Below are 27,935 nucleotides of genomic sequence, written 5' to 3' on the forward strand. Positions count from 1 at the left end.
CCTGCTCACCCAGGTTTGCCTGTTCCTTCCCAGAAGCCACAACAAAGTCTGTCCACGTCTCCGCTCCAGGGAGTTCCGGCTTCCTCTCGACCAGCCGCAAAGCCCCTCCTGGGTGTCCCGAGTGGCACATTGTTCTCCTCCGGAACCGTGGGTAAGAAATGACCTTCAAACTCTCTCTGGGTCTCGGTCTGGGTCTTTGATTTCTGTGGAATCAGGATTTACGAGTTAAGGGGTATTATGAATCTGGTTTCAGTGATTGCTGCCGGACTGCTTTCAAGTTCAGCTTCACAGACCTGAACTCAACGGATGAGATCGCTTTCTTCTCCACGCTCTGACCCGTGATAGATAGTAGGACACATGTACGTTTTTGCCCGTCAGGTGGCTGTGAGCTGATATCTCTCCTACTCTGATTAGCTGTGCCCTGACTGCCAGAGAACATCATTTCTCTGTGTGCACATTTGGCTTAGTGTCCTGTGCACGGCCTCCTTGTCACCTCACTCGAATTTTTTATTTGTCTTTCTCTGGTCAACTTCTAAGAGCTCCCTTAGATTGTAAATATCAGCTCCCTTCCATCCAGTTGATGAATATTTTCCGAACTTATCATTTACCTATTAAACTCTGAGGATAGGGAATTTCGCCATGCACAGTTTTAATGTTTGTATTTTCAAATACATCTATTTTTTCTTTCATAGCGTTTGATTCTCTGGTCTATTTAACAAGGTCTTCTCTTGTACAAGATTGTGATTTGGAGTTTCTTGTAAGTATTTTTCCTCTCCTTTTTTATTCTGTATATCATTTATGTGCCTAGAATTTATTTTTATACATGGCGTGAGAGGGGAAATCCAATCCTATTTTATTTGAGTTCGATAGGCATTTCTTTTAGCATCATTAAATAATTTAAATAATTAAATAATTTAGCATTAAATAATTCATTATTCTCCTCTGAATTATATGACTCAATTAATCATATCTTAAATTCTCTTAAATCATCTCTTAAATAAAACCTAATTCTGGATTTTCTATTCTGTTCCACAAGGATTTTTGTGTAACCTTATACCGATACAATTTTTAAAGATAATCCTGGCTTTATAATAAGTTCTGAAGTCCAGTCAAAAAAGTGTCCATCACTGATACTTTCCATGAATTTTCTCTCTGGCATTAAGTTTTTAATCTATACTTGAAAAATTTGTATCTAATTTTTAAAAATTGGACTTTTAGGGGAATTTGAATTTTAATTGTTTGGGCGTATATATATGATTTTATGAGAATTTACATTTTAATAAACTGTCCAAAAATTTTGCATACATTTTCACTTGCACAGATATTATTGTAGGCCTTCAGTGATGTTTGATAGTGTTTTCCCCTGGAGAAGTGCCATCACTCTTGTTAAATTTATTCCTAAGTATTTTAAAGTTGTAATGATTGGAAACACAGGCAATAGTTTACTCATTTCCATTTTGTGGTACTTTGATGCAAATGTTATGTATTTGTCTTGTACCCAATGACAGAAGTCTTCAGTATATTCTAGTAACGTTTCTCCCCTAGAATCTCTGGTGTTTTCTAGTCGTGTGAACGTATCCAGTGTGTCACCAGATCTTTCCTTTTGTGTTATAACTGCATCCCTTATGACAGTTCATCAATTCAAAAGCATGCCTTTTTTCACAGTATAACACCTTTTTTTAAATTAAAAAAAATTTTTTTTAATGTTTATTTATTTTTAAGATAGAGACAGAGACAGAGCACGAGCACGAGAAGGGCAGAGAGAGAGAGAGGGAGACACAGAATCCGAAGCAGGCTCCAGGCTCTGAGCTGTCAGTGCAGAGCCCGACACAGGGCTCGAACTCATGAACTGTGAGATCATGACCTGAGCCGAAGTCAGGCACTTAACTGACTGAGCCACCCAGGCGCCCCAGTATAACACCTTTTTTTTATTATCAGATTTTAGTTAGATGGTTTTAGTATTTTGCAATACAGAAAATCACTCCTGTGTTTTGGTAAATTCACACTTCTTCTTTTAAAATAATTTGATTTATATATATGTTTCTTGTTTGTTGATAGAATTGATATGTAACCTTGTGTAAGTTTAGGGCGAAGAGTGTGATCATTTGACGCACATGTATGTTGCAAAGTGATTGCGACCATGAAGTTACTTAATACCTGTACCACTTCGCACAGTTACTTTGGGGGAAGGGGTGAGAACTTTCAAAATTTACTGGCTTAGCAGTTTGCAAGCGTGCAAGACAGTGCAATTAACTAGAGTCAGCATGCTGCTTAGATCCCCAGAAGTTACTCATTCTACAATGGTAAGTTTGTGCCCTTGGTCACCTTCGCCCGTTTTCTCCTCCACGTAGCCCTGGCCTGGCAATCACCATCCTACTCTGTTTCTATACCTTCGGCGTTTTTAAGATTCTGTAGACTATATCAGAAAGTTAAATGGGGAACATTTCAAATATTTATGTATCCTGTCATGAAGAAATAATAACCCTACTGCGTATTAACATGAAAAATACATTTCATGAAGAATAAAAGTATTTCGCAAAACAAAAATCAATTAGGGAGAAGAGTGATATTGTTTGATATTTTTGAAAACCGAATGAGTAGACTAACAGAAGCCAGCTAGACTATCAAATCTCCTTCTGCCTTCAGTGTGGTGCAATACCCCACACCATACAGATCTCTGGAAAGCTCCTCACATGGATACATGTGAGGTGATGATAGTGTTGGGGTGCCTGGTGGCTCAGTCGGTTAAGTGTCTGACTTCAGCTCAGGTCATGATCTTGCGGTTCGTGGGTTCGCTCTGTGCTGACAGCTCAGAGCCTGGAGCCTGCTTCGGATTCTGTGTCACACTCCCTCTCTCTCTGCCATCTCTTCCCATCTCCTCTTGTGCTTTGTCTCTCTCTCTCTCAAAAATAAATAAACATTAAAAAAAAAAAAAAACTTGAGAAAAAAAAAAAACACACCTGACTTCACACTCGATGCGGGAAGACTGAAAACTTTCCTCCTGAGATGGGGAGCAAGACAGGATGCCCCTTCCCACCACGCTAGTCAATGTTGTACCGGACGTTCTAGCCAGAGCCATGAGGCAAGAAACAGAAACAAAGGGCATCCAAATTGAAAAGGTTGGGGTAAAACCATTCCCAGTCACAGAGGACGTGACCCCACATACAGCAAATCCCGAAGAGTTCTTAAGGAAACTCGTAAAGCTAATAACCGAATTCAGCAATGTTGCAAAGCGCAAGACCAACACAAACGATCAGTTGTGTTTCTACACGTCACTAGCGAACAATCCAAAAGCTAATTTTTGACAGGTACAGAGTCTTTGTTGGTGGTGACAAAAATGTTTCGCATGTAGTGAGCGGTGGAGGTTGAACAACACCGTGAATCAATTTAATGCCACTGGATTGTACACTTATCCGTGGTCGAAATGGTAAACACTACGTTATGCAGATTTCACCACAACTAAAAAATATTAATCTACAGGGAGATAGCTGGAGATATTATGATAATGTCTACTGATTTTATGGAGCAGAGGTCCACGAACTGTGGCTGGCGGGCACAGCTCACTGCTTGTGTATGTACGGCCCACAAGCTAAAAATGGCTTAGCCGTTTTTTAGTGGCTGAAAAATCCAAAAGACAAATAATAATCCCAAGTGCAGGACACTTGAAATTTATGCGAATTCCAACTTTCAGTATTCAGAAGTCAAATGTTCTGGAACCAAAAATTAGCCCAAATTGCTGGATTTGGATGACTGATTTATTCCTAGTCAGGGCCCTGATGGGGTTACTTCTCCAAGAATGATTCAAGTCCAAGCCACGGATCACTAAATTGACCTCTCTTTTTATGATAAGACTTAACTTTCTACACACTTTAAAAAACACCCATGCCTTTGCCTTCTTCATAGGTTTTAGTATTTTTGCATGAATTGACATGCCTGCCCTTTTGAGGTTCCATTTATCGGTGTTGTGGGATCCATAGTATTTAATTGCCTCTCCGAAGGCTATTAAGCTCTTCTTGTACTTGAGGAATTTGACCGAGCACTGGAGCACTGACCCTTCACCTGCGTGGCCACTGGTGGATCCATTGTTCCCGTGCTTGGCACACTTCCTGCCGATACACCTCCGCTCTCCTTCCTCCTGGTGCGCTTTCAGAACTGCTGGGCTCTCTTTCCTGCTTGCAAAAACAGAGAAGTAACAGTTCAGGTCACTGTATAACCTGCCACGGATATAAAAGAAGAGGAAATAGTCATATACATTCACCGCCCCTCACTTATTAAAATCAGTGACAAACTATACGTATTTTATTTCTCTTCATCCTATTTCACTATTATTATGAACTCACGGCTCTTTCGTAGAATCAACTTCTTCCAAATAACAACGTCAATATTTTTTCACCTTCCAACTGTCGCGAGCGGTCTGGCAGGATTCCCTCAGTGGACGCCTTTGTCTTTCCAGCATCGTTGCTGCCAGCCATGGTAAACCTTGATCTTTGACAACAACACTGTATTCAGTTCTGTCCTGAATTCTCCTGATCCAAGACACAAATAGCCATTCTCCAAGAAGGCAGATTTCTTCCAGGAGGAATCAGAGTCAGGGAGTCAACTCTGGTCATTGGTATTGCCCATGAAAATTGGTGGTAGAAAGAGGTACTACTGAATCCTATTTGCCTCACTTAGGAGAGACAGAACCGGAAACAGGATTTTAAACGTACGAGCTCACCTTACTTTTCCAACTCAATATATTTGTTTCTTAGAGTGTGAGGTATCGTCAGCCACTAATATCTTCTACTATGTTGACAGTTACTTTATTAAAGAAGCTGGTTAGGGGCGCCCCGGCTGGCTCAGCAGGGGGAGCGTGTGACTCTTGATCTTGGGGCTGTGAGTTCGAGCCCCAACGTTGGCTGCAGAGATTACTTTAAAAAAATAAATTAATTTTTTTTCAAAAGCATGGTTAAAGGAAGTGAACACAAAATGGAAAAATCAGCAGGCAAATCGAAACTTGGGTTTGAAGACTTGAGACTCAGCGCCAAGGGGAATCACAGGCACCAAGTCAAGGCTGTAGTCAGTATTGAAGTCCAGAAAATACCAACAGATGTTTCACAGTTAAACAATGCCTGACCACGGCCTATGCAGCAAAGGGGAGTATGCCAGTAGCTGAGCCGGCTGTGTGCAAGTTCAAAGGTCTTGGAAGAATTTCTATACCCAGCAAGGCAGGGATGGAGCAGTTCTAGACAGGGGGCCAAGCAAGATGAGAAGTCGAAGTGAAAGGTTAAGAGAAGTCTGAATGGAGGAGGACAGGACGGGGCAGGGTGAAAAGGCACGTCAGGGCTCTAAATCTGTGCAGGCTGGGCACCAGCGAGGAATTTCATTGTGATCACAATTATGCAATAAAATCTACAAATCCAGGGAATTTGTTTTATTAAAAAGATGGGTTTTTTTTAATTTTTTTTAATGTTTATTTATTTTTGAGACAGAGAGAGACAGAGCATGAACGGGGGAGGGTCAGAGAGAGGGAGACACAGAATCTGAAACAGGCTCCAGGCTCTGAGCGGTCAGCACAGAGCCCGATGCGGGGCTCGAACTCACGGACCGCGAGATCATGACCTGAGCCGAAGTCGGACGCTTAACCGACTGAGCCACCCAGGTGCCCCTAAAAAGATGTTTTTAATGTTCATTTATATTTGAGAGAGACAGAGCACGAGTGGGGGAGGGGCAGAGAGACAGGGAGACCCAGAATCCGAAGCAGGCTCCAGGCTCCGAGCTGTGAGCACAGAGCCCGACGCGGGGCTTGAACTCACAGACCACGAGACCATGACCTGAGCCTCAGTCAGATCCTTAACCGACTGAGCCACCAAGGCACCTGAATCCAGGGAATTTTAAAATAAACTTTAATCTGTTTCTTCAAAGAGAATACATTTTCATTTAGGAATCTTCAAAATTGCCTACTACAGAATAGACCACAAAAGTCACAGTAAAATCACAAAGATCACAGCAACAGTCATCATTTTGGAGCTTCATACGGCACTTACTCATTGTTTGTGGAATTAAAACTTTATTCACCATCTTCGCGCTTGATATGTTTGCATAATATAACAGTTTAATCAGAGTGGTGAAAATGGCATTTCATTTTTGTGTATTTTTTTTTTTTTTTTTTGCCGCAGAAGCATAATTTTTGTGGAGGTATAATTGACATATAACATAATGTGTTTCCAACGTGCAGCTTGGTGATTTGGTATTCGTATAGACTGTGAAATGGTGACACGGTTAAGTCTAGTTAGCAGACATTTCATGCACATCTTCCCTGTATTAACTGAGGCTGAATATACTTACGGGTAATTTAGTGCCTTTTTTGAGACGGGAGGGGAAGGAGATGTTTTAATGTGCCCGAATTAGGCGTGAGAGGAAAGGGAAAGATTAAAATGAGGCAGAATCCAGAAATTAATCTCACAGCCTTAGTCAGCGTCTTTTAATGAAATCTACTCTAATTATTATGGATAAGACATGATAGACTATTGACAGCCTGATCATTTGCTTAGGAAGTTTTCAGTGAAGTATCACAATACTGTCACTGATGAGTGAGCTAGGAATTTTCATGCTCTGGTGATCAGAGGGTAAACACTGATAGGGCAAAGCCTTTTGAGAAAGTGACTTGGAAATGTCAGAGCAGAGCCTATATATGTGTGTGTGTGTGTGTGTGTGTGTGTATATATATATATATATATATATATATTTACACACACACATATATAATTTTAATACTTAATAATTTTCCATATCATAAAACATGAATAAAAATCATTATACACATATTTGTAAAACTACTATTTAGGTGGTCTGGGTGTTTTCTGTTGCTACACATACAAGGCAGATAATGCCTAGATTTCAATTGTTCTTTTAGTTTATCAATTCAAACTTAGAAACAAAGGTAGGCACCAGGTTAAAGTTTCATTAAATAGTTTAAGAACAAAATTAATCACAGGAGGCTGTACGGCTCAGTCGGTTAAGTGTCTGACTTCAGCTCAGGTCATGATCTCACGGTATGTGAGTTCGAGCCCCGCATCGGGCTCTCTGCTGTCAGAGCAGAGGCCGCCTCATATCCTCTGTTTCCCTCTCTCTGCCCCTCCCCTGAGCATGCGTGTGTGTGCTCTCTCTCTCTCTTGCTGTCTCTCAAATAAGTAAATAAACATTTTAAAAAGAACAAAATTAACCAAAGATTAATCATTCTGAGACCGTGATAGAATAATACAAATGCATTGGGGTTGTCAAATTCAACTCAAAATGGATTAAAGACTTAAATGTAAGACCGTAACTTTAAAACTCTGGGGTAAAACATAGGAGAAAATCTTAATGACATTGACCATGATATCTTCAATAAGACACCAAAAGTACAGGCAATAAGACCAAAAATAAACAAGTGGGGCCACATCAAACCAAAAAGCTTGTGCACAGCAAAGGAAACCATCCACAGAGTGAAAAGGATTCTTTGGATTGGAAGAAAATGTTTGCAAACCCTGTATTTGATAAGAAGTTCATCTCCAAAATATATAAGGAATTCCTACAACTCGTTAGCAAGGAAAACTAATGACCAGCTCAAAAGTGGGCAAGGACTCGAGTAGACATTCCTCCAGAGAAGATCTACAAATGACCAAGAGGTTTATGAACAGATGTTTATGAACATCACTCATCACTCAGGGAAATGCAGACCAAAACCACACTATCACCTCATACCTGTCAGGATGGCTATTGACAAACAATAGTGCATAACAAGTGTTGGAGAAGATGCTGAGAAACTGGAGTTGTCACGAATTGGAGTGTAAATAGTACGGCCATTTTGGAAAACGCTTGGTGGTTTCTCAGAACATTAAACACAGGTTTGTTCTATGACTCAGTAATTCCACGCCTACGTACATACCCAAGAGAATTGTAAACGTATGTCCACACAAAAACTTGTGCAGGAATGTTTACAGAAGCATTATTCATGGTAGGCGAGAAGTGGGAAAAGCCAAATGTTTGTCAACTGAAGAAGGGATAACCCACATGTGGTACACCCATACAAAGGGATGTGATTTAGCCACAACAAGGAAGGAAACACCAAAACACGATACAACATGGATTGGCCTCGAAAACAATGGGCTAAGTGAAAGAAAGCAGTCACGAAAGGCCACGTGGTGTATGTACATAAGATTTCCAGGATAGGCAAATCTGTCGAGGCAGAAAGTGTTTGCCGGCAGTTGAAAGGAGCGAGGAATGGGGTGTTGTTTCTAGGAGGATGGTGTTTAGTGGAGGACAATGAAAATGCTCTGAAATTGTGTACTGGTAACGACTCCATGAGTAGACTAAAACCTGCTGAGGTGGATGAATTCGAGGGGGTGATTTTATGGTATGTGACTTCTATCTCATTAAAGCTGTTAAAAAATAACAATTACGCTACTGTCTTCCCTCTGCAGATTTCTTTGAATAAAAAGCCAGAAGAGTGGAAAGGGATGAGCTCAGTGAAACTCTGCTCTGTAAAGCTGAACGATGGGTTCTTCATGCCCATGCTGGGATTTGGCACCTCTGCTCCTAATAAGGTAGTCACTGTGGCCTCGGAGACAGAGGGGTGGCGGACGTGGGTCCTTATCAGAACCAGAACTGGGGAAATGCAGGCAGGCCTCATTTTATTTGTTCGTAAGATGCTTCTCTCCAGTTAGGTTATTTAGTGCATGAAGTCAGTGATTTTCAAATTTTCATCAGCATGAAAACACTGAGGTTCTTGTTAAAAATGCAGATTTGGAGGCCGTACCTACAAAGGCTCCGAATGAGTAGATCTGGGATAGGGCTCAAAAATCCACATTTCTAATGAGCTACCGAGTGACTCTGATGCTGCTTGTTTGACAGTCACACGTGGCATACTGCTATATCAAGCGGCAGGGGAGCATGCCATCTGTCAGCCACGCAGGGGTGGGTGAGGCCGTTTCTGGTACTCTCACCGGCTGTCCAGCTGTAGCCATTCACCATCTGTTGCAGTGAATGAAACCCAGGTGTCATGATCACCACATGTCGGAGACTCGATGGCAAGCTTGCTTGTGATGAAGTTTCTCTGTAACATCTGCTGTCCACCAACACGTGTAGACTATCTAGAGAAATCTCGGCCGCTGAATGTTCTGGAGAGAGTCAAGATTAAAGTTAGAGAGGGGCGCCTGGGTGGCGCAGTCGGTTAGGCGTCCGACTTCAGCCAGGTCACGATCTCGCGGTCCGTGAGTTCGAGCCCCGCATCAGGCTCTGGGCTGATGGCTCAGAGCCTGGAGCCTGTTTCCGATTCTGTGTCTCCCTCTCTCTCTGCTCCTCCCCCGTTCATGCTCTGTCTCTCTCTGTCCCAAAAATAAATAAACGTTGAAAAAAAAAAAAAAAATTAAAAAAAAAAAAAAAAGATTAAAGTTAGAGAGAGTGCTGGTGGTCTGGAGGGGAAATAGTCTGGTAGAGGCCAAGTTGTTAATACTATTCCCTGGGGGCACTTGGAAATTCTCTGTTTGGAACCCTGAACTCCATGCGTGTTTCTCATTTGAACATTTCCAACTTACAAGAGCACATCTTCAGTGGTTCCTAGTGGAGGAGCTTATAATTGTTTAAGGAAAGTTGTAGGATCGACTCCCCAACACGAGAGCCACATGGTGGGTAATGCTGAGGACTTCAGCAAGGGCACTGTCACCAAGGGTTGCTTTTACTTGGACTCTTGGCTCTTAAATCCGGGGTACCAATTAACTAGTCGGGAATTACAGATTAAAAAATATACCCAGGAGACATTTTAAGTGAGGTAGAAGCGGGCGATGGTGAGGGGAAATTATGGAGAAGGTCTAAAGTCCAGCCTGGTGGGCCAGCAGAACAGTAGGCAGCTAAAAATAAAATAACCAAGTTGTGAAAGGGCAAGAGTCACGTGCGGACCAACTTAGCAACCACCACAGCAAAACCAATTATGAGACATTTTGCATAAAAAAAATAGTTGATTTTCTTTTACATTTCTGTTCCTCCTCAAATATTGCTTGAAGCGTTCCTCCAAGTTTACATCGGTAAATCATTAATTTATGCTGTGTAAAGTCACACCTTCACTGCATTGACAGATAGCTCTGAGCATTAGACTTCTGGATTGCAACCGGTGTAACGGTCTCTCACAGAGTGAGTTAACTTGGGACTGTCAACCGATAGATTGTGTAAATCCACACATGATGTAAATCCAGGGGCGGGAGGGTTAAACCCAGTGACGAGCTAGGCCAGCTCATGGGCTCACAAGATCTGATGGTGAGCACCTTTTCCTAATATTCATGGCTTGAAGTCAGCCATGGTGGGAGTATTTACACCATAGATCGTTAAACATCTACCACTGGGTATAAGTCCACATTCAGCTCTGTCACCTCTAGCTCTTAGCCCTTAGAAAAACAATAGGTTCTGCTAAATAGCTCCGCTAGTGGGATTGGCCATCTGTTCCTGAATCAAGTAGGTCTTTGTCTTTCTGTGGTCTTCTAGGTTGCTAAGAGTGAGGTGGAAGAGGCTGTCATGAGAGCAATCGATGTAGGCTACCGCCATTTTGACTCCGCTTACTTGTATCTAAATGAAGAAGAGATTGGGAGGGCCATCCGGAAGAAGATCGCTGATGGCTCTGTGAAGAGAGAGGACATATTCTACACTTCAAAGGTTCTGTGTATAGTCCCCTACGTATCTGTGAAAAGCTCACTCTTAGCTGAAGAGTTTCTCGGTGAAGTTCTCCTCTTATTGGTTAAATTTTCATTCCCACAGACCTTGCACTGTAAGAAGGTATATGCTGAAGGTGGGGTACATGCTGGCAAGGGATGTGGGTTCCAACTTCTTCGAGGCTTAGGCCTCATATCTCAACCTATGGCATGGTCAATAGACATCCCATGTCTCTTTCCTATGAAGTGGGAAGATAATACCGCAGAACTGCTATGAGGATGAAATTAATGTTTGTAAACGTACTTAGATTTTTTTTTTAACTTTGGAGCCATTTTCTCCTACTATTTTTCATTTCTACTGATAGTATAGCTGAAACAAATAAAAGAACTTACGGATTTAAGTCAGACTGGAAAGGAATCCAAGAAGAATTTTCTCCAGTGGTGTTCATGGAGCTGACTACGACTAACTAGAACCAGATATTTAGATATGAGGCAAAGTGACCCATGAAGAGAGAGTTGAGGTCCATACAAGTGAATTCTAGGCAAGAAGGGAATTTCTTCCTTCTTGCTCCACGGTATGAAGCTCTCTGAATGACTGTGTTAGATGTGGTATCACTATTGCTCTCTTGTCTGTTTATTTCCCTTCCGTAGGGAGGGAGCCTTAGCAATTTTGATGGATTTTCCTTAGATTTTTACTTCCTAAAATAAGCTGACTAAAGTACCCTCCCCCCAAAATTCCTATAGGTCCTACTTTTCTTTGGAACACTTAATACATTTAAAATGCAATTTCCTGAATCACAACTGCTTGAGGTTCTTGTTAAAAATGGAATTTCCCAGGGGCGCCTGGGTGGCTCAGTCAGTTGAGCATCCAGCTCTTGGTTTCGGCTCAGGTCATGAGCTCATGGTAGATGAGTTCGAGTCCCATGTCGGGCTCTGCACTGACAGTGTGGAGCCTGCTTGAGATTCTGTCTCTCCCCCTCTCTACTCCTCCCCTGCTTGTGTGCACTCTCTCTCTCTCTCAAAACAAATAAACTCGGGAAAAAAAATGCAATTTCCCAGCCAAAATCTCCAGATATTGTGATGTAATATGTTGGAGGTAGAACCCAGGAATGTGTTTCATAATTCCTTTACATTCTAAAGTTTGAGACCCCCTGTGTTGGGCCATATTTTTCCTCTCCTACATCGTTGTCTTAATTCAGTATGAAACAGAAGCTATGAGGAAAAAGAATTTAGGAGCTAAGCAGGATGGTTCGTCACTTCCCAATGACCACAAGTGTCACTTCCCAACGACTGCAAGTGGGTTTGTAGTTGTTGCTCATTTTCCCTTTCATTAATTTCTTCTAGAGATTCTTTTTTTTTTTAAGCTGTATAAAATAGTTTTTATATGGTTCCCCCTTAGGCTAAAACCAGGCAGCAAGCCCCTGGTTACATAGACCATATTAAAATGAAACAATTATATTTTATTGAAGAGGAGTTAAAATTGAGCATTTTTGTTATTGAAGCGTAGTTGACATACAAGGTTCTGTTAGTTCCAGACGCACAACATGGTGGTGTGACGAGTCTGTACATTACACAGCGCTCGCCATGATAAGTGTGGTCACCATACAGCATCATTGACAACATCTCTCATTTGTCATGACTTCCTTATTTTATGACTAGAAATTTGTACTTCTTGATCCCCTTCACTTAGTTCACCCCTCCCCTTACGCTCCTCCCTTCTGGGAACAACCAGTTTCTCCTCTATATTTATGAGTCTGTTTCTGTTTTTTGTTTGTTTGTTCTTTCATTTGCTTGGTTTTTCAGATTTCACATATAAATGAAGTCGTCTGGCATTTTTCTTTCTCTGTCTGATTCATTTCACTTAGCGTAATACACTCTAGTCACAAATGGCAAGATTCCATTCTTTTTTATGGCTGAGTAATATTCCACTCTTTATATGTACAAACGTATATATCATACCTTTTTTATCCATTCATCTACCTATAGATATTTGTATTATTTCTGTATCTTGGTTATTATAAATAATGCTGCAATAAATATAAGGGTGCATATGTCTTTTTGAATTAGTGTTTTCATATTCTTTGAGTAAATTCCCAAAAGTGGAATTATAGTTGTGGATCATATGGTATTTCTGCTTTTAATTTTTTGAGGAACCTACCTCCGTACTGGTTTCCACAGTGGCTGCACCAGTTTACATTCCCATCAACAATGCCCCAGGGTTCCCTTTCCTCCACATCCTTGTGAACACTTGTCATTCTAGTCTTTCTGATACTAGCCATTCTGACAGGTGTGAGGTGATACCTCATTGTGGTTTTGATTTGCATTTTCCTGATGATGAGTGATGCTGAGCATCTTTTCATGTGTCTGTTAGCCATCTGTACATCTTATTTGGTAAAATGTCCATTCATGTTCTCTGCCATTTTTAATCAGATTATTTTGTGCTTTTGGTGTTGAGTTGAATAAGTTCTTCATATAGTTTTTGATAGAAACTCCTTGTCAGATTTATCACTTGAAAATACCTTCTCCCCTTTGTGTAGGTTGCTTTTTTGTTTTGTTGATGGTTTTCTTTGCTGTGAAAAAGCTTTTTATTTTGATGCAGCCCCAATAGTTTATCTTTGCTTTTGTTTCTCTTGCCTCAGGAGACCTATCCACAAATATATTGTGAAGGCCAATGTCCAAGAGGTCACTGCCTGTGTCTTCTTTTAGGAGTTTTATGGTTGCAGGTCTCACATTTAGGTCTTTAACCATTGTGAGTTTATTTTTCTGTGTGTATGATGAAAGACAGTGGTCCAGTTTCATTCTTCTAATGTTGCTGTCCAGTTTTCCCAACATCATTCGTCTTTTTCCCATTGCATATTCTTGCCTCCTTTGTTGTAGATTGATTGACCATATACGCATGGATTTGTTTCTGAGCTCTCTATTCTGTTCTGTTGACCTGTGCATCTGTTTTTGTGCCAGTGCTGATCGCTTTGATTACCACAGCTTTGGAGTATACCTTGAAGTCTGGGATTATGGTGCCTCCAGTTTTGTTTTTCTTTCTCAAGGTCGCTTTGGCTATTCAGGGTCTTCTCTGGTTCCATACACATTTTAGGATTGTTTGTTCTAGGTATGCAAAAATATATGCTATTTGTATTTTGATAAGGGCCGCGTTCAATCTGTGGACTGCTTTGAGTAGTAGGGACATTTTAACAATATTTGTTCTTCCAGTCCACGAGCATGGGGTAGCTTTCCATTTGTTTGTGCCATCTTTAATTTCTTTCATCAATGTCTTCCAATGTTCAGAACACAAGTCTTTTACCTCCATGGTTACATTTATTCCTAGGGATTCTATTGTTTTTGGTGCAATCGTAAATGGGACTGTTTTCTTAATTTCTTTTCCCACTACTTCCTTATTAGTGTATAGAAATGCAACAGATTTCTGTATATTAATCTTGTATCCTGCCACCATACAGAATTCTGAATTTATTAGTTCTGATAGTTTTTTGGTGGAGTCTTTATATACTGTCATCTGTAAATAGTGACAGTTGTGCACTTTATTAATTTCTCCTAAAGATTCTGAAAGAAAGAATCTCATACCTTCCCTTTCAACCGTTGCAGGTGTGGGGAACCTTCTTACGTCCAGAATTGGTTCGAACCAGCTTGGAAATATCGCTGAGGAAACTTCAGTTGAGCTATGTGGATCTTTATCTTATTCATATCCCAATACCTTTGAAGGTTAGCGAAAGTTCTTTTACTTTAATCATCAACGTAAAAATTAAGAGCTGAATACAAGAGAGGATATAGTTTGTAAAAATGAGGAAAAAACATACATAATACTTTAAGCTTCCCCCCCCCCTTTTTTTTCTGCCGCAAAAGTCCCATCTCAGCCCCAGAGTGTAAGAGTTCACTGGCTTTCAATATCTTTGCTTCCATCTCGCAAATGCATCGTCTGTATTTTCAAGACCCCACAGTCCTGGGGGCATCTGGGTGGCTCAGTCGGTTAAGCGTCTGAGCGACTTCGGCTCAGGTCATGATCTCACAGTTCGGGGTTCGAGCCCTGCGTCTGACTCTGTGCTGACAGCTCAGTGCCTGGAGCCTGTTTCAGATTCTGTGTCTCCCTCTCTCTCTGCCCCTCCCCCACTCGCGCTCTGTTTCCCTCTGTCTCAAAAATAAACATTAAAAAAATTTTTTTTTTTTTTAATTTTTTTCAACGTTTATTTATTTTTGGGACAGAGAGAGACAGAGCATGAACGGGGGAGGGGCAGAGAGAGAGGGAGACACAGAATCGGAAACAGGCTCCAGGCTCCGAGCCATCAGCCCAGAGCCCGACGCGGGGCTCGAACTCACGGACCGCGAGATCATGACCTGGCTGAAGTCGGACGCTTAACCGACTGCGCCACCCAGGCGCCCCCCCAAAAAAAAAAAATTAAAAAAAAAAAAAAAAAAAAGACCCCATGGTCCTGAATGTCCACCTCATACCCACTCGTGTCTGGGGAGTGTCCCGATATGGAGACCAGCTGAGGTATAGGAAATTTACTGATGAAACTCAACCCTCCAGATGCTCACGAGTCGCTCTACTGTGTGACCACCTCCAGGTGTAAAGCAGGGGTAAGAGCAGCTTATCTCACGAGAATCCAAGGCCAAGGTGCCTGTTGAGCCTGGCATCACTGTAGCCTCTCTCTAGGATGGGGTCTTGGGTGTCCCAAGTTGTCTGTGACACGATGTTTAGCAGCTAAAACCTTTCTGGGAGGTACACTCCCTCAATGTACTTTCTCTGTCTTCAGCCTAACCTTACAATTCCTTTCAAGAATGAGAATAGGTTGTTGCATTAGCCTCAAGGTCTGTAGGTTCCCGACAGCTTGGCTGAGGCCAAACACAGCTTTGTACAACCTCTCTTTCTTCCCGGTGTCCCAGCCTGGGGAAGAGCTCTTCCCAAAGGACGAACACGGAGAACTCATTTTCGACACAGTGGATCTCTGTGCCACGTGGGAGGTGAGTACGGCTCTGAATAGCTACGTTTCTGACGTTGGGGGAGAGAGGCTGGACAGGGGATTCAGGAAACGTGGACCTCGTCCAATTCCGCCCCCAGGTAGACTTGGGTGAGTCCCCGGATGTCCCTCTGCCTCCGTTTCACATCTCCCGCATTTCATAGTTCAGCAAGTGCTTACCGAGTGCCTGTGGTGTACTCAGTACTGAGTGTGTTTAAGTGCTCAGGCCGCACTGGTGAACAAACCAAGGTTTCCAGCCCCACGGACTGGCAGGTGCTACGGCAGCATGGGGGGATGTATGAGAAAATAAAGCTGATGAGGGAGCTGAGAACGTCAGGGCAGGCCTGGCACACAGAGGGACAACAAAAGCAGAGTGGGCAGGGCAGGCCTCGCTGACAAGGTAACACTGGGCAAAGCTTTGCAAGAAGCGAGGGAACCGACTGTGTAGTATCCGGAGGAAGAGCGATACGGGAGTAAAGAAGGCCGAGGCCAAGTTTTAAGGCGGGAGAGAACCTATCATGTTCAAGAACAGCAACGAGGCACGTGTGACGGGAACAGAGGGAACTTGGTGACCCTCATGGGAAAGGGGGTCGAAGAGAAAACAGGGAGCCACAGTCGGGGGGACAGTCTGGCCCCTTCCTGCCTCCCATGCTGCACAGGCTCCACTTCCTGTGCGCCTGGCCCTCGCTGTGACTTTGCTCGAGTTTTTCTAGGTGTCGGGCCAAAAACCGCACCGGCTCCTTGAGCTGGGTCCTGCACCCCTTGCCTTCTTATCTTACTCCGTCTTCTTGCCCTTTTTCTCCTATTATTTTATTTTTCATTCTCCTCCTACCCGGTTAATCCCTGTCTCGTTTGTTGACACCCGCAGCTTTCAAGGCTTCCTCTGTCCTGTGTCATATTCTCTCCCATCCCGAGTCCCCTCTCTCGGCACCATCCCTGTTTCCGTGCTTCCCCAGCCAGCTGCAGGGATCACTCCTCACAGCCCCTTCCTCCCCAGGCCATGGAGAAGTGTAAGCATTCAGGGCTGGCCAAGTCCATCGGGGTGTCCAACTTCAACCGCAAGCAGCTGGAGAGGATCCTGGACAAGCCCGGCCTCAAGTACAAGCCCGTGTGCAACCAGGTGAGCCCCGTGGACCCGCCCCTCCCCCCCCAACTCTACCCCCTCCTCTTGTGTCATTTCAACGAGGTCACTAGAGGCACTGCCCTCTCCTGAAGAGAACAGAGTTGCATTGCAAGTTGTTGAAGACAGTCCCCAAGGCCAAGTCACTTTGTAAAAAAACACCCGAGGCTCAGGTTGGAGTATAATCTCCTAGGTGTGTAATGGGGGTGGGTCCTAGAAATGTGCAGCTAACAAAGTCTGGATCTTTCTCATCTCTGGTCAATAAAGTTGGAGCCCTCCTGTGGAAAAGAAAACAGGTAATTCTTTTGAGTTCTGTGTCATGAGATAACCACTGAGCCCTGATGGTACAAAATCAGCCCCCGACAATGTGAATACATTCACAACATTGAACTTAGAAATGCTCAAAATAGTAAATTTATTTAAAAAATGATAAATTTGGGGCGCCTGGGTGGTTCAGTCGGTTAAGCGTCCGACTTCAGCTCAGGTCACGATCTCGCGGTCCGTGAGTTCGAGCCCCGCGTCAGGCTCTGGGCTGATGGCTCAGAGCCTGGAGCCTGCTTCCGATTCTGTGTCTCCCTCTCTCTCTGCCCCTCCCCTGTTCATGTTCTGTCTCTCTCTGTCTCAAAAATAAATAAAACATTAAAAAAAATTTTTAAAAAATAATATAAATAAATAAATAAATAAATAAATAATGATAAATTTAGGGGTGCCTGGGTAGCTCAGTTAAATCATCTGACTCTTGATTTTGGCTCAGGTCATGATCTCATGGTTCATGAGTTCGAGCCCCGCATCGGGCTCTGCACTGACAGTGTGGAGCCTGCTTGGGATTTTCTTTCTCTCTTTCTCTCTCTCAAAATACATAAATAAACTTAAAAAAAAAAAGATAAACCCACTTTAATAAGCCACGCATTGGGGCGCCTGGGTGGCTCAGTCGATTGAGCGTCCGACTTCGGCTCAGGTCATGATCTCGCGGTTCGTGAGTTCGAGCCCCGTGTCAGGCTCTGTGCTGACAGCTCAGAGCCTGGAGCCTGTTTCGGATTCTGTGTCTCCCTCTCTCTCTCTGACCCTCCCCTGTTCATGCTCTGTCTCTCTCTGTCTCAAAAGTAAATAAACGTCAAAAAAAAAAAAATTAAAAAAAAAAAGCCACGCATAAACTTCCCGATCTTGGAGAATTATGGAAGAAATTGTGAGCACGGAAGTGAGTGGCCACACTTCTGTCCTCGGGAGGGTCCACATTCACCCTGGCTTTATCTTATCTCCTTCTAAACTTCTTACATGAAGGCTGACAGAGAGTGACAGCCAATCCATGTATTAAATATTAGTGAGGCTTGTTTTTTCTCTTATTTATAGATGAAGAATACAAATAAGAATTCTGAAAAGTTGTATTTTGTGTCCCTTGGGAGGTTTACCTCCACCTTGGGGATCGTCAGTCTAGAGAAAGTAAAGAAACTGGTTTTGCCTGGGGTCATGTTGAAGAATTAAGGAAGAAGCCGTACGTCGCCCTGGGTTCTACAGAGCGAACGGACCACGGCCAAGCTTAGACTGATTGGCTGGTGGGAAGTTTACGTGGGCCTGAGAAGCTTGAACAGAGGACAGTTCATCGTGATCCAAGGGGTGATCTGAGTGGATGGCAGTTCAGGTCAGGTGGCTTGGTCTTGTTCCCCGAATACAATAAATCACCCTTCCTCCCCTTCCGTGTTCATGCCCGAGACAACCGTGAGGCAGACAGGTCATTTGCACGTGATGGCTGAACCAGCCCCAGGAAGCCAGCACCAGGCCCTTCCTGCACACGGTGCTGGGGAATACAGTTCAAGTGGGGCCGAAGTCGGGCTGCTTGCTTCTCTTCAATCCCTGCTCATTCTTTTTTTTTTTTTTCATTAATTTTTTTAACGTTTATTTATTTTTGAGACAGGGAGAGGCAGAGCATGAACGGGGGAGGGTCAGAGAGAGGGAGACACAGAATCCAAAACAGGCTCCAGGCTCTGAGCTGTCAGCACAGAGCCCGACGCGGGGCTTGAACTCATGGACCTCGAGATCATGACCTGAGCCGAAGTCGGACGCTCAACGGACTGAGCCACCCAGGCGCCCCAATCCCTGCTCATTCTTATTGAGTCGCCAGAGTCAGAGCAGAGGCAGTGAGAAAGGCGTGTGGCAAAAAGTGCGTGTGCACACTCGCAGTTTGGGGTCTGGCCCGAAAGGAGCTCGGGAGTTGTTGCTTGTGTCCTTATAATAAGAAGAGCTGAATAAACCAAGAACGAGCAACTGTTTTTAGATCCATCAGAGAGTTGAGGTCACAGAGCCAGCTGCCGGCCAGAAAACTGGAGAGACAGATAGGCTGATACAGAGAATCGCGGTTTGCCAGGAACGAAAAGGCCGCCAGGGTCACTATGGGGCAGGAAGAGGTGGAACAGCAGTTCCGGAGTTGCTGGAGCCTCAGCGTCAAGTCTGAGAGCTAACATCTCCAGGGGGCTCCTCAATGGGCCTGTCCCCAGGCTGTCCTGAGTTTTACCTCCAGAAGCCCTACCAGGTTTTCGCACTGAACACTGGAGAAAAATCCAGTAGCCATCTTGAAAAATAGTCAAGACATTCCGTTTTCTTCAGGCCCCCCCTGCAACGGACACCATTACGCTAGAGCCTGCCCGCCCAGGGTTTTACGTGAGCCTGACCCGTGTCATGGAAGGGGAAATAGCCAAGGCCAGCCCGAGAATCAACAAATTGAGCTGAGCTGGCCCCTAGCCCACCCATCCCGTGGCCGGGGTGACCGTCTTGACCCACATACGTCTGGGTGTCCAGGTCCCGTACACAGAAAGGACGATGACTGTACCTCTGATTATTTTTTACGGCACAGAAGCCCCTCTCACCGGAAGCGTGTGCAGGTCACAACGCTAGTAATAGCTTCTGACTAGTCACAACGAGCAACGTATTTCCGCTCGATGATCAAAGGGCCAGAAGCCCCCGAGCCCTGTACACATGGTACAAGACTGGGCTTGGGGAAGGGAACAGGTGCAGTGACGTAGAGCAGGGCCAGTGTTTGAAGGCTCCACGGGTCAAGCAGAGACATCACAACACACTGTGGTGGGAAAGACGAACGCGCTCTGGTTTCTGAAGCTGAAGACTGACCTCACGGAAAGTCAGTCACACGTGAAGGATGAGTGGCTGCTTTCCAGGCGTGGCAGCTGTGAAGGGAAGAGGTCAGGGTGAGGGACTGAGAACGAAGAACGAAGAAAGGCAGGGGCTGCTTCTCGTTGGACAGAGCGATGCGCGAGGGGGAGCCAAGGCCAGCCCCGTGGTCTCCTGTCCGAGAGACTGAGCGTGTCTGTTGACCTCCTGATCTGACTTGTCTGTCATGAGCACCAAGCCCGTTTCTCAGTACTGCTCTGCTGTCCGTGGGCAGTAATTGGAGGGCAAGTCTCCGTCAGTTCCCCTGGCCCAGCTGTGGGTGACGGTCGTGTGTTCCCCGTGTTGCTGGACCGCCCGGATATGTTTGCTGTCATGCAATACAGCACTTTATGTTCCTGGAATCCAACCCTTCTGCTTGCTTTCTGCAGGTGGAGTGTCACCCTTACCTCAACCAGAGCAAACTGCTGGAGTTCTGCAAGTCCCAGGACATCGTCTTGACTGCGTACGCGGCCTTGGGGTCCAACTCAGGGAAGGAATGGTAATGACCTCTCTGCTCTTATTCTAATCACGGACACTGTCCCTTCTGGAGTCATCGCTCAACCTTCTGGGGCAGATGAGCGGTAGGCGGCAGGAATAGTCCGTCTTTGCCAACCCTTTCACTAGCCTACTTTGTAGGGACTCGATAAGACAGTGTTAAATAATAAAATCACTGATTAGAACGTTCACCCAGTTCAAAAGCCTTGGGTTTAGAGAGTGGCAAAGGGAGCCCGGGCCACGATTCGAACACTTGATAGTTGAGGGACGTGAGACAAGTAAGAACTTCTGTGAGTTTGGGTTTCTTTATCTCTTGAAGAGGAGTATAAAAATGCTCCTCTTAGCACTTGACGAAGCAGATAATTAGTTGAAAGCATTATTGAAATAGCAACTTCTTAGAAAACGGTTTATTTATTATAATGGAGATTATCGGGTCTTAGTTGGGACAAAAATGTTGTCCTCTTGGCTTATCCAGTCTTTTACCGAATTTCTCAGAAACGTGTAAAAAATGAGCAAATACCTGAGAGTCCCTTTCTGCCTGCCTCTCTCTGGTCCTTCTTCTTTGGATTGGCCAAAAGAAGCAAAAACAGATGTTGAGACAGCCAGAGGGTAATCGGGCGGATTTTCAGAGGATGGAACCCACCCAGCCATCCCATGTAAGATGGACATACAGCCTCGGACACATTGCACCTCTGCCTCCCTTCCAGGCTGAGCAAGAACAACCCAGTTCTCCTGGAGGATCCAGTGCTCAGTGCCATTGCTGCAAGGCACCGGCGAACCCCAGCCCAGGTGGCCCTGCGTTACCAGCTGCAGCGGGGGGTGGTGGCCCTGGCCAAGAGCTTCAATGAGGAGAGAATGCGGGAGAACTTCCAGGTACACGGGAGGGCTGTGGGCGGCAGGGGACTGATGGAGGCACCTCGTCTCCCTCTGGTCTGGGTCATCGGCGAGGCACCCAAGGTATATTTGGGCCAAGCTCACCTCCTTGCCTACGCTATGCACGCGAGTGCGGTGTCTAACTATCCCCCCCCCTCCATCTGCTGCAGGGAGGGAACGAGGAAGTGGGAAAGAAACCCAGAAGGTCAGCTTTGGGTCTCAGTCCTGTTTTTTCGCCCAACAGTATGGCCTTGATTTCTTCAGCTGCAGAATGAAGGAGCTAGATGAGATGGGATTTAGGCTTGAAAGGGTGTAGGATTCCTTTCCTGCGGCCACAGTCACCCACCCAGAGCCCCCGAGGGTGATCTGAGTTCAAACAGCCAAGGGGACACACTCCTGACTCTCGTTTGGAACGAGCCCCCAGGTTCATGACAACGGTCTCGTAAAACCTACGTACATTCCTACGTAAATGTGTGTCTGGGTTGGGGGAGGGAGGAGAAGCGGACAGTAATTGCTGCAGGGAAACTGAGTCCGTCTTCTCACCCTTCTGACAGGTTCTGGATTTCCAGTTGACACCAGAGGACATGGAAAGTCTAGACAGTCTAAACAGGAACATTCGCTATTTTGTGGATCCTTTGTAAGTAGCTCCTTCTACCGTAGACCCTGGGGAGCAGGACGGAGAAGAAATCCAGTTATTCCAATCCACAAAGGGGTTGCCTCTCCTCGGAGGAAAGCGGCTGGGAAACACTGTCTCTTCCAGCCCTTCCGTCCCCCTTTCCCTTGGGACTCTAATGCCCTGTGTCCCGACCCTGCTTGCGTTCCAGAGTCAACCGATGTGATGGCGTCCTTTGCGGGCACCCTCAACTAATGCCCCTCTCCCTCTGCCTTACTCATCAGTCTACATGAAACCTGGTTAAATCCCACTGTCTGCCTCCATCGTCAGTTTTTCCCTCCCCACGAAGTTATTCCTAGAGGTACTCAAACCTGCTCTCGTCTTTAAAAAAACAAAAATCTTCCTTTGAGCCGACTTCACTCTACATCCCGTTTCTCCTTTCACACGGAAACTTCCTGAAGAAGGCTGTCCTCGCTTTCTCTAGCTTCTCTCTTCCCCTGCTCTTCTGAACCCACGCCAACCAGACATCTGCTGTCCACTTTGCCAAAACTCTTCTTGCCTAGGTCAGCCACGACCTCGTCTTGTTTTAGCGGGAGGAACACTCTTTCCTAGAAACACACTCCTGGCTTGCTTTCTGCACAGCTGATCTGGTTTCCCCTCGTCTCCCTGGCCATGTCCCTTGTCGTGTTCTTTGCGGGTTCCTCCCCAGCAGCTCGACCTCTTAACCTTGGGGTGACCAAGGGCGCCATCCTTGGACCCCTTCTCATTTCTGCCTGCACCCACATCCTCGGTGGTTTAATCTAGTCTCGTGCTTTAAACACCATCTAAATATACACTCCCCCAAATTATACCCGACCCAGACCTGAGCCCTGAACCAAGGTTTGCATATCCCTTTATTCAACGACACTTGGGTGTGTGATAGACATCTCAAAACCTGTCGTGTCTACACTGAGCTCCCAGTGGCAACTGCTCGCAGGGGCCCCCACCACACGCACCACAGACACGCTCACACCGAGGTCTTCCGGCTCAGCTGGCAACTGGCTGCCGTCTGTTCTTCCGGCCTCTGTACCCGACGTCCATGCCCGGCAGCCAGAGTGCGGGGCACCCCTCTTCTTGACATCCGGTAGCCTATTGCACTCAGGGAGAAGGCCACCTTCCTTACAGCACCCGCAAGGGCCAGCAGGACGCTGCCTCCCTGGCCGTCTGCCTCCACGTCCTCCTACTGTGCCCCGCTGACCCCATGCAGCCCGGTGGCCTCCTGGCCGTCCCTCTCATTCACCTGTGCCAGGGCCCGTTCTCTCTCTGCCTGCGACACTCTTCCTCCCGCTCCTTCACCACGTGCACGTCCGCACTCAGGGCTCACCTCCGTGACACCTTCTCTGTCACCCTTCCTAAAAACGCAACCCTTTCTCTCTGCTCTGCGTTTTTGTGTTGATAGTCCTCATTAGCATACCTTCCGGGTTCTTGATTTACGTTGCTTATTTTCTGTTTACCTCGACTGAAATGCTAGATTCCCAGGGTGGGATTTTTAAAATTCTGTCTCCCTGAGTGATAAACACTGGCTGAATGAATGATATCGTAAAACGATAGAGAGGGAAGGGTAAGGGAGGGTGGAGACCCAGGCAGTCATACTTAGCAATATCAGCAATTTTAATCAATATTGATAGTGATTTAGCACTTTATGGCTCAAAATTTTATATATACATGTATATGTGTATATATACACATATACATATATATATACAGAGAGAGAGAGAGAGAAAGAGAGAGGGAGGGAGTTTACCTACCTCTCAAAATTATATTTATATATATATATAAATATATATATATAAACATATATATATACAGAGAGAGAGGGAGGGAGTTTACCTACCTCTCAAAATTATATATATATATATATATATATATATATATGAGAAGAGGAGTTTACCTACCTTGCTACAATGGAAGTCCCCTAATGAACTGACTTATATCATAATCACTGTATCCATCCCTAGTTCTAATATATAATTTCCCACCAAGTAAAGGCACAGATGAAATATTTCCAAGTGCTTAAAAGAAATGAAACAAGTGATATTCTTATTACCTTCCTCATCATCACCATGAAATATTTGTTAATTTTATATATTAAACCAGACTGGCATTGTTTTCAAAGAAGCAGAATGCGGGGTCCCTGGGTGGCTTAGTCGGCTAAGCGTCCAACTCTTGATTTCGGCTCAGGTCGTGATCTCAAGATTCATGAGTTTGAGCCCCACATCGGGCTCTGTGCTGACAGCATGGAGCCTGCTTGGGATTCTCCCTCTCTCTCTCTGCCCTTCTCCTGCTCGCACTCTCTCTGTCTCCCCCCAAAATAAATAAACTTTTTTTTTTTAAAGGGGCAGAATTCTGCCCTCCTGGGAGTTTACAATATCAACACAAATAGCTTAGCTCCTTAAGTTGTAGAATAATACAGTACCTGAAAAAAAAGGCAACATATTGGTTTATTTTTATTTTTTTTATTTTTTTATTTTATTTTATTTTTTTTATTGGTTTATTTTTATAGTGTGTTCATGAGCATGGAAGTGTATTTTCTACAGTGTGTTCATTACAGTGTCATGCGATAGTATGCGGTTATTATCAAACTGGTTGGTTTTGTTCCCAAAAGAAAATTACGTTAATTTTCATCCTGAAGCCAATTTAAAAGAAACGTCTCTTTACCCAGCACAGAAACAGTTCCTTGACTAAGACTCTCCCTTTACCTTTTAGATTTAGCCGTCATCCGGATTTCCCATTTTCTGATGAGTGTTAACAGCAATGTCTGTGCTCCCTCCAGAGTTCTTTGATTTGGTTCGATGATTGGCGAACACCAGGCACTTGGTTTATCCCCTGTTGCTGCCTCGTCAACCACAGTGTGACTCCGCAGGTTAGGAAATGAAAGTCTCTAAACCCAGTCTTTTCCCTCCAAAGTAAATGAAAATACGTTTCAAACAACCTAACCTATCAATGCCCTGACTTTTTAGTCTGTTTTGCTGTTTCCTGTGTCACTGAGGTTAAAATGCTGATATGCACTGAAGTGATCACAAGGAAAATATAAAGCCCTAAAAAAAAAAAAAAAAAAAAAACTAACCATTTAGTTATTTCCAAAGTCTAGCTTTTTACTTGTTCATAAGAATTTTTTTCTCTTTGGCTCTGAGAATTTACTACACTTATACAATTTTATCAGACCTTTTAAAGGGATCTAAAACTCAATTCATAGGTAATATGAAAACTGTCATATTTCCACAAAAAAATTAGTCATAATGCCACAAACAAGGAAAGTGTCAAGCTGAATGAAAAAGGACGACCGAGATCTGAAAATTATCTGATAAAGATTTTAAAGCCACCATTATAAACACTGTTCCAACGAGCAATGACAAACACACTTGGAACTAGTGGAAAGATAGAAAGTTTCAATAAAGAAACAGAAGATATAAAGAATTACAAAATGGAAATTTTAGAGCTGAAAATTACAAGAATCAAAACAAGAAACTCAAAGGATAAACAGAGGGGGCGCCTGGGTGGTCCAGTTGGTTGAGTGTCCAACTCTTCCATTTCAGCTCAGGTCATGATCTTACGGTTTGTGGGCTCAAGCCCTGAGTCAGGCTCTTCGCCGACAGTGGGAAGCCTGTTTGGAATTCTCTCTCCCTCCCTCAAAAATAATTAAATAAACTTTAAGAAAAAGACATTGAGGGACAGAGGAAATAATTAACGTACTGGAAGATAAAACAATATAAATAACCCAACAGGAACAAGAGAGAGAAAGTCAGCTGGAAAAAACAAAACAAAACAACAGCCTTGTGGACCTTGAAGAAGAACAAAAGTTCTAACATAGTGTCTTTGGAGTAGAAGGAATTTGGAGATGTTGGTAAAAGATACGACTTTTAAGTTATGAGGACCTGATGTTCGGCATGGTAATTACAGTTAATGATATTGGACTGTATAATTGATATTTGCTTAAAGACTAGATCGTGAGTGCTTTCACCAAAAAAAAAAAGGTGACCAGGGGCGCCTGGGTGGCTCAGTCGGTTGAATGTCCGACTTCAGCTCAGGTCATGATCTCGTGGTCTGAGTTCAAGCTCCGTGTCGGGCTCTGTGCTGACAGAGCCTGGAGCCTGCTTCCCATTCTGTGTGTGTGTCTCTCTCTCTCTCTGTCTCTCTCTCTGCCCCTCCCCTGCTCATGCTCTCCCTCTCTCTCTCTCTCTCTCTCTCTGTCAAAAATAAACATTAAAAAAAAAAGTTAAAAAAAAAAAAGTGACCATCGGAGGTGATGGGTGTATTAACTAACCTGATCATGGGAGTCATTTCATAATGTCTATGCTTATCAAATCATCACGTTACGCACTTTAAATACATACAGCTTATTTGTCAATTATACCTTTGTTAAATGGGGGGGGGGGGGCGGGAGAAGTGGGGGCAGAAACAGAAGAGGGAGGGGAATAGCTATAAAAGGGAACATGAGGACCCTCGTGGTGATGGGCACGTCCTTTCTTGATTGTGGCAAAGGGTTCGCGAAACACACACGTGAAAAAAATCAGAGACGCGAATCAGTACACATCTGGGGAGGTCCGGATAAGACCAGCGGATTGTGTCAAGGTCCGAACCCTGGCTGTGATGCGGTGCTATGGGTTTTCGGGATGGTAACATTGGGGGAAACTGAGTAAAGAGTACCTGGAATGTTCTGTATTATTTCTTACAACTTCATGTGAATCTACAATGATCTCAGAATAAAACGTTTGCTTTACAAAATAAGAAACCGGAAAATTGATTCCAGATCCACACCTTCCCTCTCCTTCTGGATTCTTTTCCAATCCCTGGTCAAAAGAACGTGGGTGAGACTCTAGCCTTAGGCCCTGCCACCAGCCTTTTGTAATCCCAAGAATGTGCTGCTCAGAGCACAACCTGGAGGAAGCGGAATTAAAAATAAGAATAATTTATGGGCCACCTGGTGGCTTAGTGGGTTAAACATCCAACTCGATTTCTGCTTGGGTCATGATCTCACGGTTCATGGGTTCAAGTCCAGCATTGGGCTCTGTGCTGACAGTGCAGAACCCCCACCTGGGATTCTCTCTCTCTCTCTCTTCCTCTCTCTCTGCCCATCTCCTGCTCATGCCCTTTCTCTCTAAATAAACATTAAAAACAAACAAAAAACCAGGAGTGATTTAGCCCATCCAGTGAAGCCAGTAACCCGATACACATCCCCTCCCCCTGCTCTGAAATTGAACCATGGGGATGTGAAGCCAGTTGTGGGACTTGACATTGCTAGTTACCAAATGGTGGGATAAATGAGAATTTGGGGTGAGGAATTCAAAAGTCCAAATGAACCCCAGGGGAAGAACAATCCTTTCTGGAAACTGTTGTTAAATTCAATTTTTATTTTTCCCCCACATTCAAATGATCAACCATACTTTCCTTTTTAAAAATAGATTTTATTTTTTAAAGCTTATTCATTTTTAAGGGGGGTTGGGACAGAGTGAAGGAGAGAACTCCAGGCAAGCCCCCGAACTTGTCAGCGCTGAGCCCGATGTGGGGCTTGAACTCACGAACCACGAGATCATAACCTCACCTGAGATCAAGAGTTGGGACACTTAACTGACTGAGCCATCCAGGCGACCCGGACCATAAATACTTTTCTTCAGCAACAGGAACTCTCCGACTTGAGAATATAGAGTTGGGGGGGGGGGGGGGGGCCGCACTCTTTTTCCTAAACTTCAGTGTCCAAAAGCTCAAATGCTATCAGTTCATAGACACATTTGTAAGGACTTCAAAATAGAATACTAACTTTCCTCCAGCAGATCTTTATAAATGTCTCGTCCTACTCAAAGTTAGCGAAAGCGTAATTTTTCAAAAAACTTCGCATCTATTGGAGAGTCCAAATTTCAAAAATGGTGTCATTGGTAAAGGGGACTGAGAAAGAAGGGCCATGATCTATTAAGAGCACGGCACCACACGCTTTCTCCATTTGCACCCACGCGTCTTGGGGGGAGTCTTCAGCTCCAGCTGTCTGCCACGAAGACCACGTTTCAAAGGAA

The 27,935-nt window shown here is 44.3% G+C and overlaps 1 protein-coding gene and 1 long non-coding RNA gene across 4 annotated transcripts in view; both read left to right on the forward strand.

Annotated features, from left to right (window-relative positions):
- Positions 1 to 27,935, forward strand: part of LOC147579554 (uncharacterized) — a 386,247-nt gene that overhangs the window by 181,311 nt on the left and 177,001 nt on the right. The window lies entirely within an intron of this gene.
- On the forward strand, positions 70 to 26,731 carry LOC112867557 (aldo-keto reductase family 1 member C3-like). 3 transcript variants are annotated; one of them, XM_025930539.2, is made up of 11 exons: positions 70 to 151; positions 693 to 757; positions 8,445 to 8,567; positions 10,498 to 10,665; positions 14,259 to 14,375; positions 15,555 to 15,632; positions 16,626 to 16,748; positions 20,297 to 20,406; positions 21,110 to 21,275; positions 21,830 to 21,912; positions 24,634 to 26,731. In XM_025930539.2, exons 3-11 carry the CDS (start codon positions 8,481 to 8,483, stop codon positions 24,674 to 24,676), a joined length of 975 nt encoding a protein of 324 aa, XP_025786324.2. In that variant the 5' UTR covers positions 70 to 151; positions 693 to 757; positions 8,445 to 8,480; the 3' UTR covers positions 24,677 to 26,731. The 3 variants fall into 3 exon arrangements, with proteins under 3 accessions (XP_025786324.2, XP_086571174.1, XP_086571173.1); XM_086715048.1 differs by having other exon boundaries at positions 24,701 to 26,731; XM_086715047.1 differs by lacking the exon at positions 24,634 to 26,731 and adding an exon at positions 22,100 to 23,456.

The sequence above is a fragment of the Puma concolor genome, chromosome B4 (assembly GCF_028749965.1).
Source record: "Puma concolor isolate L17-30 chromosome B4, mPumCon1.1.hap2, whole genome shotgun sequence".
Classification (NCBI taxonomy): domain Eukaryota; kingdom Metazoa; phylum Chordata; class Mammalia; order Carnivora; family Felidae; genus Puma; species Puma concolor.

Excerpts from the sequence above, each read along its gene's own strand:
- LOC112867557 (XM_086715047.1), top strand. The coding sequence starts at position 8,481 with ATGAGCTCAGTGAAACTCTGCTCTGTAAAGCTGAACGATGGGTTCTTC. Across the intron at positions 10,666-14,258 it reads ACATATTCTACACTTCAAAG|GTGTGGGGAACCTTCTTACG; the intron begins GTTCTGTGTATA and ends CAACCGTTGCAG. Across the intron at positions 15,633-16,625 it reads ATCTCTGTGCCACGTGGGAG|GCCATGGAGAAGTGTAAGCA; the intron begins GTGAGTACGGCT and ends CTTCCTCCCCAG.